Consider the following 12,200-nt stretch of genomic DNA (forward strand, 5'->3'; position numbering starts at 1 on the left):
ACCATGGATGACATTTTTGTTCAGTCTTTTTCTTTTTGTTGAATCATGAACACCAAGCCCAGATTGGCTAATCGGGAGGACCTGGAAGATTCCCGGTGGGCCTGTCTGTTTTTTTTGGCCGCGAGGGCCGGTGTTGCTATGCCACTGCAGGGGTGGACTGGCCATCTGGCATTACGGGATGAAACGCAAACGTATGGGTCGAAACGCAAATGAGGACGGATTAGAAATGCGAATCGGAATGACAGCATCAATAGAATGGATGGGGGGGCCGCTCTTGGTCAAGAATGCCAGGGCCAATTTTAAGTCAAATCCGCCCCTGGTGAAGACTTACCTTAACTGAGGCAAGAGAGGCCTGCAGTTCTTTAGGTGGCTTTGTAACCATGACACGGGGCAATTAATTTGTCCTCCATCTGTTCTTGGATTTCTTTGGATCGTGGCATGTGTTGCTTCTTGACATCTTTTGGCTTACTTCACTTTGTCATACAGGTTCTAAGTGAGTTCTAGATTCAACGGGACTGGCAGTAATCAGACCATGGTGTAGATAATAACATTAAACTGAATTGCTCAATTATTCATAGTTCATTCATGATTTAACAGTGGGGGGGATGTGCAATTACTTTTTCACACAGGGCTTTTTTATTATCACAGGTATTGGCAGAATACACTGTAAGTCAAACATTTAAACAGAACCTGCTACTGCCTGATTGTAGATTGAAGTGATTGTAATAGTGATTGTAAGTGATTGTAATAAATGCGTGGTATGATCAATGCTTTAATTAAGTGGATGAAATTGTCCCTCGCAATCTGATACGTGTCACAACCATAGACTGTATAAAACAGGTCAGAACATTCTCAGGTGGTATTTTTGAGTAAATGTTTAATGTCTGTTGTCGTGATCCCGGTCACTTCGGGGCTTTGTGTCTGGTGTGGGTGGGTGTGTGTGTGTTTTTGTTTTGTCGAGCACATGGCGAGCTGTCAAACGACATGCCACGTGCTTGACAAAACAAACACACACGCGTCACTCGCCCGCTCATCACCCTGTGTCTCCAAGTCAGGCTTTCCCCCTCACCGGGTTCTCATCACCGTATCACACCTGTTGCCTTTCCCCCGTTCAGTAGCGCCCTTGTTATCTCATTATTCTCTCACCTGTAGCCCATTCTCGTCATTTAGGTTTCTCTATTTATTTCCTCTTGTTCTCTCGTCTTGTGTCAGACCGTTGCGTGTTATAGCCAGTTCTGACTGACACAGTCTAGTGCGCCTAGTCTCAGTGTTCCCAGTCTCAGTGTTCACAGTCTCAGTGTTCCCAGTCTCAGTGTTCCCAGTCTCAGTGTTCCCAGTCACAGTGTTCCCAGTCTCAGTGTTCCCAGTCTCAGTGTTCCCAGTCTCAGTGTTCCCTAACTCTGGTTGGGTTGGGGCTGCAGGTTATTGGCCTCCAGTCCTGTTTTAAAGATTGCTAAGCGATCAAATTTATCAAAACACTTTGTTTGTTTGTGTTAATTATTTTGATTAAACTACTTTCAACTTTAAATCTGCATTTAGAGACAAACTACTTTATTTACTTCATTCTTTTAGTTTCAGTTTGGGTGCTCTGGTCTTAAAAGCATTTTTTTACTTTCACGAATAATCAATTACTCTCTTAAATCTTGTTTTAATTACCAATAATTTAACCTTTATTATCCATGCATAAACTCTAAAAGAAAAAGCGCAAGAGAAATGTGAAAAGCTGACTGGATGGGCCTGACTGAAAGGTGGGTGGGCCCAGGTGGGCCCAGGTCCACCCAGGCCCACCCGTAGCTACGCGCCTGGCTCACCGGATCTGAGATTACGGCAGACGGTCACGATGATCGCTTTCGCATCAGTTCCTCGTACTAATCGATCGTTTCGCATTGGTACCCTTGGAATATCTGTATTTTTGAACGACATTGTTACTACTTGTATCTTGTGTTTTGTATTACGAGAAATAAACTGTTACATTACTTGCTCAAGGTGTCTGAATGTAAACAGGGCGCTGACCGAACGTCAATATGTGACAAGTCGGAAGTGAGAATGTGTTGCGAATGTACCAAAAGTAACACTCCAAACAAATGGGGTCACTGTAAATGGTGCACAAAAGTACACTTAATTCTTCTAACATGTATGATACAGTTTACTGTCATCATATTTAGGAGTCCAAACCCTTCAAGAGCAGGACAAACCAGTCCTGGAACAAAAGCTGGAATGTTGTTTAGTTGTCAAAACAGGCTATTTCACATACTTTAAGAAAAAGACACACCAAAACAAACACATCCAAAATAACAGTGCCAAGTGGCACTTTAACATACCAACCATAGGACTTTGCATGTTAATACTTAACTAACATCTAGTGAAGTAACAGAGTTTAATTGTGACACCTTAGACCAGTAATAATTTATTTTTTATTCGATAAAACAAAATTAAATACAATTTATACTTGTAAGAATACGAAATGCTCCCAAAAGGTGCATTCTTTTAAAAAGAATACATAATTTGTACATATGAGATGAGATGAGAGGACTGGACTGGACAGTCAACTATATCACATGATCAACTGCGGATACATTGACGCTAAATATGGGGTCCTGTCAGTGAAATCATAAAATCTATAATACACTCTAAAATCACTGATAAAACCTATCAGTGTGATCTGTCTAATATGTACCCAGCATAGGTCAAAACAACCCAGCACTTTTTGGAGTGTAAGATAACAAACGTCAAAGTTTCACTTCACTATGATTTCTATCTTTGTCATGGCCTTAGTCAGTCAGTACTGATGATATTAAGGCCATATTTGTATATTATGTAGGATGATTTTATGTTGAAAACAGTAGATCACAAAAATGACTTTAGCTGAGTTTTGACAGGAAGGGTAACATAAAATCTGTTTGCAAGTTAAACTAGTGCAAACATAAACATAACATTCTTTAAAGGGCCACTGCAGTGTCTAAAACAAGTGTTATGAGATTAGGTGATAAATTACTTGATCCCTTTTAGAAAGATCTCCATCTGATGGCTGAGAAAATTGTATGGATGACATAGAGCAAAGTGGTGAAAAAAGAAAACACCTGAAATGAAAAATACATATTGGTTACTATACACTGTAAAAGATCAATATTTGTGATCTGACGTCTGAAAAAAATTTGTATGTATCATTGTTTTTTTATTAAGAAAATGTATTTTCATTAGGCCTATTTCATTATTCTCTTTCTGTAAAACATTTCCGAAGCTTGCTTGTAACCCAAGATTTCTCACTTGCACTTACACCAAAAAGGCACAATAATGTAGAATATGTATTCATAAGAAATAAAGATAAAAATGATCTTAATTTGTGTTTGAACTTTTTTAACGCTTCTGGGACTTACCACAGCAGCTATGTCCAGCTTGTAATAAAGAAATAAGCCATTATCGAATGTAGTCAACGCTCGAAGTAAAATTGTTACATAAGCTAGAAGAACAGAAGCACTGAGATACAGAAGAGCCGCAAAAGCATGGTATGCTACATCCTGTGTGGAAACAACAAGAAAAGTAAGGTTTTATTCCAAATTATTCAGGTGAAGTGAGTGCAACACGATGGTTAAGCATAAATAAATTGTGTGTTTCTTATTATGAACCCACCGCAGTTGCCCAAGAGCTTTTGTTACGATGTGACCCACAGGCAAATATCATCATCCAGAGGAAGGTCATGACAAAACAGAAAAGTGACACGGTAATCACATATGCGGTGGGGTTGTGACTCCAGATATATGTAGATGCAATAAGGCACCATACCACACCTCCAAAGAGCTGAGAAATGTAATGAAAAAAAATCAGTGCTTCTAGATGTATGTATGTTCAAGTTCACCAACTTTCACCTGTTTACATTAGGCTATTCGATATATAGGAAACAAATGAGCACACAACAATCAAATACACATTTACATGTAGACCAGCAATATTTAGCCTATCCAAAATAAAAATAGTATTTGTGTACATTTTTATCACTTATTTAACATAATTTAGGTGGGTTTTGTAAGCTTTATATTAACGTTATCTTTACATGTCCCTTAAAACATTTAACTTCATCATTCAAATATTTATAAACAAATAAAGAATGAACAAAGAGGCCAGTTTTGAATGTGTGATTGTTAAATGAATGAACATGTGAAGTTTATAATAAATTGTAATATGATACATTGTGCAGTAACAAATAATGTTTGAAGTTATTGCTGAGTTTCCTAATGTTTATGAGGTAACAAAACCGAACCACTATCTATAACAAAAAAAACCCAAATAAAGTAAGAGATGATTAATTAATTTCTAATTGAATAAAAGTAACTCACAAGTTCTGGCAGGTAGAGGATGTCTGGTATGGTGCAGAATATAGAACCTCCGCTCGGCAGGTAGCCCATTTGTCCCGTATTGGCTGCCATTTGCTTCAGTCCGTGTGCACGGGTGCAATGAGTGTGAAAAAGTGCTGAAGATGTGCGTTATAAAAGAACCTGGCAGACCACTGGACAAACTTGTTCATCTTGATGCATTTGATGCATTCCATGAAGACCCACCCTGCGCTTTCGCTCAACCGAGGGTTGCTGTTTTGCTGGCTTGGTTGCCATTTGGGTGACAAAGTCAACACGTTTTTAAATCGTTATAGCGACCGACGCTCATAAATATTTGATTTTTTCTGTGTGTCCTCTAGATGTTACATGCTGTTTTTATCTTGGTGGTGATGACAGGCAATATGTGAGAAAAAAACTCATAATATGGTTCCTAAACAGATGATTTGCAAGTCTATGTATTTAAAATGAACACAGATGGCATTTAACAGTGTAAGCAAAATGAAATCCGTAGGTTCTGGCAGAGATGATGTTCAACAGCACGCTTCTCCTGATAAACAACAAAGGTCATGAAGAGTCATGATCTGGTTACATGGCAGAGTTACATTTCCTTGTAGCCTATTTAACTCGACCAGCTGAACATTGTGCGTGTCAGAGCGCGACTGAGGCCAGATTCTGTTTCACACTTGTTTTGGGGAGATACTCTTGCACTCCTTTTAAGTCTTGGAGTTGCAGCTTATATTAATGTGATGTCGTTCATTTATTCAGGTGCTTTTGAGTGATATTCATTATACTAGGCCTATGTAGTTTATAGAAGATGATTTCATTTTTTACATTTTTAATGAAGACGGTTCGTGTAAGAAGCCTCGAGAAGAAGCAATATCCTATTCAATTAGTGTATCTCCTTTGTGGTGAAACGACATATTCAAGAAAAGAGTTTTGTCTGGCCAGTATACTCGGATGTTTCGCAAACATTAAACCAGAATGACCAGATTTTCCCCTTTGACTGTTGATATTATTTTACCGAAACTCCTTCTGTCCAACTTCAATAAACCGTGGAGGTGTACTTTTTATGGCAAATAATAATACTAGGAATAGTCTGAGAAATTCGTTTTAGCAGTCGAAAGCTAATATGCCAAGTCTTAATGGCTGCATGGAATATGTTTCACATTTATCAAACTATATCTGCGATTCAAACAGACAGACCTTTCAGATGAACATGAACTGAATTAGATCGTTCAGGACACAATAATTTACCGCACACTGCCATCTAGTGTCTAATATGCAATAATTACAGGGGACGGCGAATGTTTTCTTATAGGCCAATCTTTATCTACTTAATGTTCTTTAAGCTATATAGAAGTTTTAACGATGCGATAATGTGTGTTTTACGTGTTTCACGCCAGACAAATGATTTATACCAAATAACCTGACAGACCTGTGTATATTAGCCTACTTCACGGTTTCACTTCATAAATCAAATCAAATCCCTTTATTGTCACTCACTCAACCATATACACAAGTGCAACAGTCGGTGAAAAACTTGGGTGCAGTTCCGACCAACATATGGCAGTATGACAGATATGAGACAGAATTGTAGATTACACAAAAAATGACAATACTTTACAATAGACATTTTCCATTTACACAATAACATTTCTGTACAAGTGTTTAACCATAACGAATGACACATAATTGACATATAACTACACACCAGCAAATGTACACATAATGTGCGTAGTGATTGTGAACACATAATAATGACACATAATTTACTTACAACTACACAGAAGTGTACAGTGATTGGCACGTATTGTGGTATTACAGTAAGACAGGCCACCCGGTACAATTATTATTGGAATCTATCTCTTAACAGACCATTTAAACACGAGCTCTGCTGAAAGTCACCACAAATTGTGTCAGAAGAAAACCTAGAATGTTTTTTGTGGCATATTTCCCACTAAATCGCCTTGGATAAAAGCGTCTGATAAGTTCCTAAAAAATAAACTTCCGGCTATGTAACTTTGAAAATGTATTTATTTCCTGCATACATGTAATCATAGACGTTCGTTTAAAACAATGCGAATGTCAACAGAGAGTGCGCATGCATAAACCCGTGCGTGCGCGTCTGTGATACGCATGCGCACCCTGGACATTTACGTCTAAAGCCTAACGCGCATTTCATCCTGATGTTACGGTAAAACGGAGTCGCCATAACTTTTGCTCTCTGATTCCGGAGTACGCTAGTTCGTTGCTGTAGTTCAAAGTATGGCGGAGGGTCTCGAAATATTATGAGAGGTATTATTGAAATAATGCATGATTTGCTTAATCATTCATCCTTATTGTCCTTAACTAGCCAGATTCGGATCATTTGAGTTTTGTTTTTCTTGTCGTAAAAAGCTGATTTTAACCATACGTTGTAATACTTACGTTTATTAATTCATCAGATCTGTTGTTTGTCTAAGAAGAATATGATGCCACGTCTATTTATTACTCTTGCCTTTAGATAAAGGGCCGTATTATCTTTGAAAGGCTTTTTGAAGTTTACACACCCATACGCGCGAGCTTCAGGGACGTGAGTCATTTTACTGGAGGTAAATCTGGATCTCCTCACCTGCAACACGTACGTCACGTGTTCTGAAAACTGGAGTAACACACCGAGTTGTAATATCTGGTTCAAGGGACGCAGATGCCTCCTCGATGGAGAACCTGTATCAACAAGCCCTTACACTGGTCAAGCCCTGTAGTCCAAGGGCTGTTTTTATGCGTTTTAACTTTTGGAGTTATATTGCCTATATGTTGCCATCGTTTACTGTACTCATATTATTTTTTAAAGACCGTTTATCTTGATTCCTTGAGCGATGCAGCACTACAGGAGAGCTACAACAGAGGCCAGGAAGCCCTGCGTTTCTGGGAGGGTGTGGAGTTCTCAGAAAGAGACCCGGTTGCTAAGAAACCAGATCTCTTGGTCACTGTTGTGACAGCCAGGAGAAGCGAGGGGAGGGACTATCACTACCTGCTACAGGTGACTCACCGGCTAATGTCTCTCCTTAAAACGTGTGGTGATAAATCATGCGCCGAGGTCATAATCTGTGATGTCGAAAGCGGTCCTGTAAACGAGGAAGTCTTGCTTGTGGAAAAACAGTTCCGGGTTGTTCGACGTTCTCCAGGTGAGAAACACAAGAGCGGAGAAGTGCTCAGCGTCTTCGAGAGGGAGAAAAGAGACTATGTTTTTTGTCTGCGAAAAGGATGGGAGGCTATGAGGCCAAAAAACATTGTTATCCTGGAAGATGATGCTCTGCCAATGGCAGATTTCTTTCCGTTGGTTAAAAACTTGCTCTTAAGGAAGTTTGCCCTCAGCACTTTGTACATAAAGCTCTTCCATCCGGAACGTCTGCAGGGGTATTGGAATCCAGAGGTGTATCGGATTCTGGAATGGCTGGGATTGGGCCTGTTTGTTGCTACAATCCTTCTCATCATATTGTCACACTATACACCTCTGTCTTTTACCCTCTCTCCTCCTCATCTTGTTTTCATGACTCTTTATGTAATGGCTGTGGTTGAGCTGGCAGGGAGACACTACCTTCTGGAGTTTAGGCGCCTCTCGCCCCAGCTGTATGCTGTGTCACCTGCTACTGAATGCTGCACCCCTGCTATGCTCTTTCCAGGCAATGCATCAGTTCGAGCAGCAGAGTACCTGGACCAGGTTGTCTGCTCTCAGGGTAATGCCAAAGATATGGTGCTGTGGAAGATAGCTAGATCGACACCAGGAGAGAGGGCACATAGTGTTGAACCCAATTCCATAAAGCATATTGGAGCTTATTCCTCCATCCGGAGCAACCCACCTCGACCTAGATTGATTTGATACCTATTTTTACAAGTGTGAAAGACATTTTAGGCACTAGTTTTTGCACATGCATATACCTGTAGCACAGAATATATCTGATGCTCTGACTTTCATATACTTTTTCATTTGGATACGAAGATTTAACAGAAACATGTTTGTATTCTATTTGAATTTTGTTAAAGAACTTTGTATCATTGAGAAAATGTTGTTATGATTATTATTTACAATTTGCTGGAATAACAATCACCTTCAATTGTGAATTTCACTCGCACTATACAATAATTTATTTTTTAGTACATGATCGTGCAAACCTGTGATTTAAGATTACAAATGATTTTAAGGCGTGAAACCTCTTCCTGCTGATTTTCTATGGACCATTTGCATCTAGACCACAGTTAAAATATCACATTTGGAATGCATACAAAATATAGAATAATCAGGAAACTAGTTGGGTTATGAAAATGATTCTTTGCACAGGCACATACACTATGATTTTAATATAAATTACAAAATACATTTTGAAATTTTAGCCAATCCATATATATGTGATTATCAACATAAATAAATTGGTTTTATTAAAGGCTCAAGTCTATGGAGTTTATAGAAATCATATTTGTTGTCCTTTTGGCTGTAAAACAGTCGCATCTAAGTGTTGTATGGCTGTCTGCTCCTCTTTGGTAATGTGCTTTTTGAGAAAATGACTGAACGGAGAGACTGATTTTGTGATGAAGTTAAAAAGTGCTGTACATCATCATTAATAAGTGCAGGGCTCGACAGTGCGAGCATTTCACTCGCATTTGCGACTAAAAATAGATGTGTGCGAACTGGAAAATGTATTTAGTTGCACGTGTGCGAATGATTTTTTCTATGAAAAGCAGATAAAATGCCAATAACGCGGTCTCAGAAAAAACTCACGTGATCCACGCAAAGTGCGTCCAGGCGCCACATTAAAAAAAAACTGAGGTAAACGCATTTTTTTATATTGATATTTATTTTTTTTTTATTTTTTATTTATTTTGTCATTTTTTCATTATTTTTTTTGTTTTAGTTTTATTTTATCCTGTGGAGGATATGGAAGAGGAAGGCGACGAAAACGTAAATGAGGGACCAAGCGGCGATAACGGTTCATCCTCCACTGCTGGTAGGAAATACAATTTCAATCCACAGTGGCCAGAAAACATTCCCATGGCTAATTTTTGATGACAACTCGGCCTTTGTTGCAACCCTCATTTTAAACGAGATACGGTCCAAAAACACGGTAAATCGCGGAAGCATGCACCCTGCAGAGATGCGTACATAGCAAGAGAAAACAAAGAATCGGCATTCATGCAGGCAGCTGTTAGAAGGCAGGTGCTGCTCTCTGAAGAAGAAAAAAAGACGACAGCTGAAAATAAAATTTAGGTTACTCGAGTAATTCGATCACAAAAAATCATCGAGGCAATTTTTGTTGCCTCGAAGCTTTGTTTAATCCATTTAACAGTATACACGGAGCACTGCGTTTCCCCACGGACCGTTATTACTGACGCACAGCCCGCTAAACTTTATTCATGTTACAGGGCTCTCAAGTCTCCCGCATTCACCGTGATGGTTCACACGCGTTTCTCATGCTGATAAATAAGAGAGCTTATTGAATTGGTGCTGCTATTTTACTTAGTTTTAGTCTATTTTGCGAGTAAAACTTGTTTTCCGGCTGCATTGAGTCCATCAAACTAGATGCGGACTTGTGGATGCCGAATCCTGTTAATTACACATGTCATCTGTCTGTTCTGCGTGAATAAACAGTTTAACGTGCTACACGAGTGATGCTCATGAGTTTGTCTGCGTCTGCGCGTTATGAGGACATGAACACATGAACTTCATCTCCAGAGTTGCTCTGAGAGTTTATTTCACGAACATTTTATGGTTTGAGTGAAGAAACAGACATACTGAAAAATAAGCTTCCTCAGACAACCTGCCAAAATAAAAGTCCGGCTAACTTGGTATTTTATGTGGACAAATATATTACTATTTGATAGTAAAAAAAACTTAAACTAATTTAGATAAACTAAATGCAAAGTTAGTTGTTTACCTTTGAAATTATTCTTTCTATTTTTATTAATGTTTCTATTTTTTATTAACTTGTATTATATTTCATTTTGAATGTATGGCAATGTAATGTATTAAATGTGTTAACTTTTCACAGATAGTAATGTATGCAATTTCAGTAATACAGTTTTTATTTTTTTTAAATTAGTTGTTCATTTTAAGAGACCTGTATTATTTTCTCTTGTATATTTAGTATTTCTCTTTAATAAAGAAAAAAATGTATTATCCGAATACCCGATTAATCGATGGAAAATCAGTAGAATTCTCGATTACTAAAATAATCGATAGCTGCAGCCCTAATAAAATTTAATATTGCCTATTATATTGCTAAAGAAGAGACAGCCTTGTGTAGTTTGGTCTGCTTATTACCCTACATAAGAAAAACGGAGTGGACATAAATCCAACATATGACAACGACAAAAGGTGTGCATAAATGATTGGACAAGTTGCAGACACAATGAAAGGATGCCTTGCAGAAAAGTTGAGAGCAGCACATTATCTGTCTGTTTTGATCGACGGAGACAGCGACATCTCGAACACGGAATGTGAAATTCTCAAAAAATGTGAAAGCTCAAAGCGGGCAAGACGTCCTGCTTACAAAAGCTTCTGGGCCAGTGATATCCTTTGTCTAAATGGACCAAGTAAACTTTAAGAATTTAGAACCAAGAACTACTTTATTACAGATGTTCATACAGTTACAATTAAAAGTAATTATTAAATACTGTTAAAGAGATAGCTGTTGAAATAATTAAAAGAAAACCTAGTGTACTTACTGTATTCAAATAAATGAAATCACTTTGCATTTAAAGGTCTCCTTGTATCCCTTTTTTAGGTAAAAACACATTATTTAATACATTTTCATTGCGCCCCTAAAATTCTTTAACGTGCTCCTAAGTTTTTCAAAAAAGTAAGCGTCAAGCCCTGAAGTGTACGCTTCATTTTTATGTTGTATATAAAGTTATTACACAATAACATTTTGTTATAAAAAATAGTTTTAGACCACTCCTCTGTTTTGCACTAAACTTGACAGACATCATTTAGTAGATTTTTTATAATTGTCAGGTGTGGCCCATTATGACTAATATGGCTATATCTTGTGTACACAAAAGTTCAAGTTCACACAACTTTCTATTTGGACTACAGAACATTCTGAACAACCATGCTGAATGACCTGCATTTTTAATAATCAATTATTTCAATTGCCAGAATAGTGTTGTAGTTTTTTATTTTGTCCACTATATGGTTGACTAGAATGAACAGATAAGAAATATTTTAAGTCTAACAATGTTACCAGCGTTTAAACTTATAAAAAATAATTGATAAACTGACATTGTCTTCTAAGTTAAGTTAACATTATTTGTGTTCATTGTCCATTCAATGTTCAGTGTTTGAAAATATATTCGGCCTACTGTAAAGTTAGTGTAATTAATCAGGTTATCCAGAGGAACTGTTCTTTAATATTGTCTGGTTGAAGCCCTTAACAACAAATACACACTCCTGATATCAGCAGGGGATGGATGTTTTAGGTGTGTCAGCAGTTTTTACTGACAGACACGCTTGTCATGTGCCAACTTGCCATGCATCAGTTGTGCCATTTGATCTGGTAACAGAAGCAGCCTTTGCAGACTAGCCGAGGAAGAGAGGCGGGTGGACATGCAGGGTCACAGGTGAGGCATAGGCTTGTAACAATGTGATGTAATAAAGTAAATGTTGTTTTTGTTTTGTGTTATAATGATGTTTCACTAGAGATTTCAATCAATGGTTTTAATCATCCAAACCAACTTTATTTATATAGCACATTTTAACAATGATGCATAGTTTCAGTCACCTTCAAATGACAAAAGAAAACAGATTTTTTTATTAAATTTTGTGTCGTTCTTGGGGTAAATTTAAAACCCATAAGATTTCGTAGATGCTCAGCCCTGGAATATTTTAGGGCT

At 37.9% G+C, this 12,200-nt stretch overlaps 2 protein-coding genes across 2 annotated transcripts; one reads left to right on the forward strand and one right to left on the reverse strand.

The window, feature by feature from the left end:
* Positions 1-2,395: 2,395 nt before the first annotated feature.
* Positions 2,396-4,482, reverse strand: LOC130571285 (myelin and lymphocyte protein-like). Its single transcript, XM_057362158.1, has 4 exons — positions 4,335-4,482; positions 3,631-3,798; positions 3,378-3,518; positions 2,396-3,080 (listed from the first exon to the last, which is right to left on the reverse strand). The coding sequence occupies exons 1-4, from the start codon at positions 4,422-4,424 to the stop codon at positions 3,006-3,008; spliced, it is 474 nt and encodes a 157-aa protein (XP_057218141.1). The 5' UTR covers positions 4,425-4,482; the 3' UTR covers positions 2,396-3,005.
* Positions 4,483-6,524: 2,042 nt separating this feature from the next.
* pgap4 (post-GPI attachment to proteins GalNAc transferase 4) lies at positions 6,525-9,079 on the forward strand. Its single transcript, XM_057362075.1, has 2 exons — positions 6,525-6,626; positions 6,835-9,079. Exon 2 carries the CDS (start codon positions 7,018-7,020, stop codon positions 8,191-8,193), a length of 1,176 nt encoding a protein of 391 aa, XP_057218058.1. The 5' UTR covers positions 6,525-6,626; positions 6,835-7,017; the 3' UTR covers positions 8,194-9,079.
* Positions 9,080-12,200: the final 3,121 nt, after the last annotated feature.

This window comes from Triplophysa rosa, linkage group LG20, assembly GCF_024868665.1.
Source record: "Triplophysa rosa linkage group LG20, Trosa_1v2, whole genome shotgun sequence".
NCBI classification, from domain to species: Eukaryota; Metazoa; Chordata; class Actinopteri; order Cypriniformes; family Nemacheilidae; genus Triplophysa; species Triplophysa rosa.

Excerpts from the sequence above, each read along its gene's own strand:
- pgap4 (XM_057362075.1), top strand. The coding sequence starts at position 7,018 with ATGCCTCCTCGATGGAGAACCTGTATCAACAAGCCCTTACACTGGTCA.
- LOC130571285 (XM_057362158.1), bottom strand. The coding sequence starts at position 4,424 with ATGGCAGCCAATACGGGACAAATGGGCTACCTGCCGAGCGGAGGTTCT. Across the intron at positions 3,519-3,630 it reads AAAGCTCTTGGGCAACTGCG|GATGTAGCATACCATGCTTT; the intron begins GTGGGTTCATAA and ends GTTTCCACACAG. Across the intron at positions 3,081-3,377 it reads AGCTGGACATAGCTGCTGTG|GTGTTTTCTTTTTTCACCAC; the intron begins GTAAGTCCCAGA and ends TTTTCATTTCAG.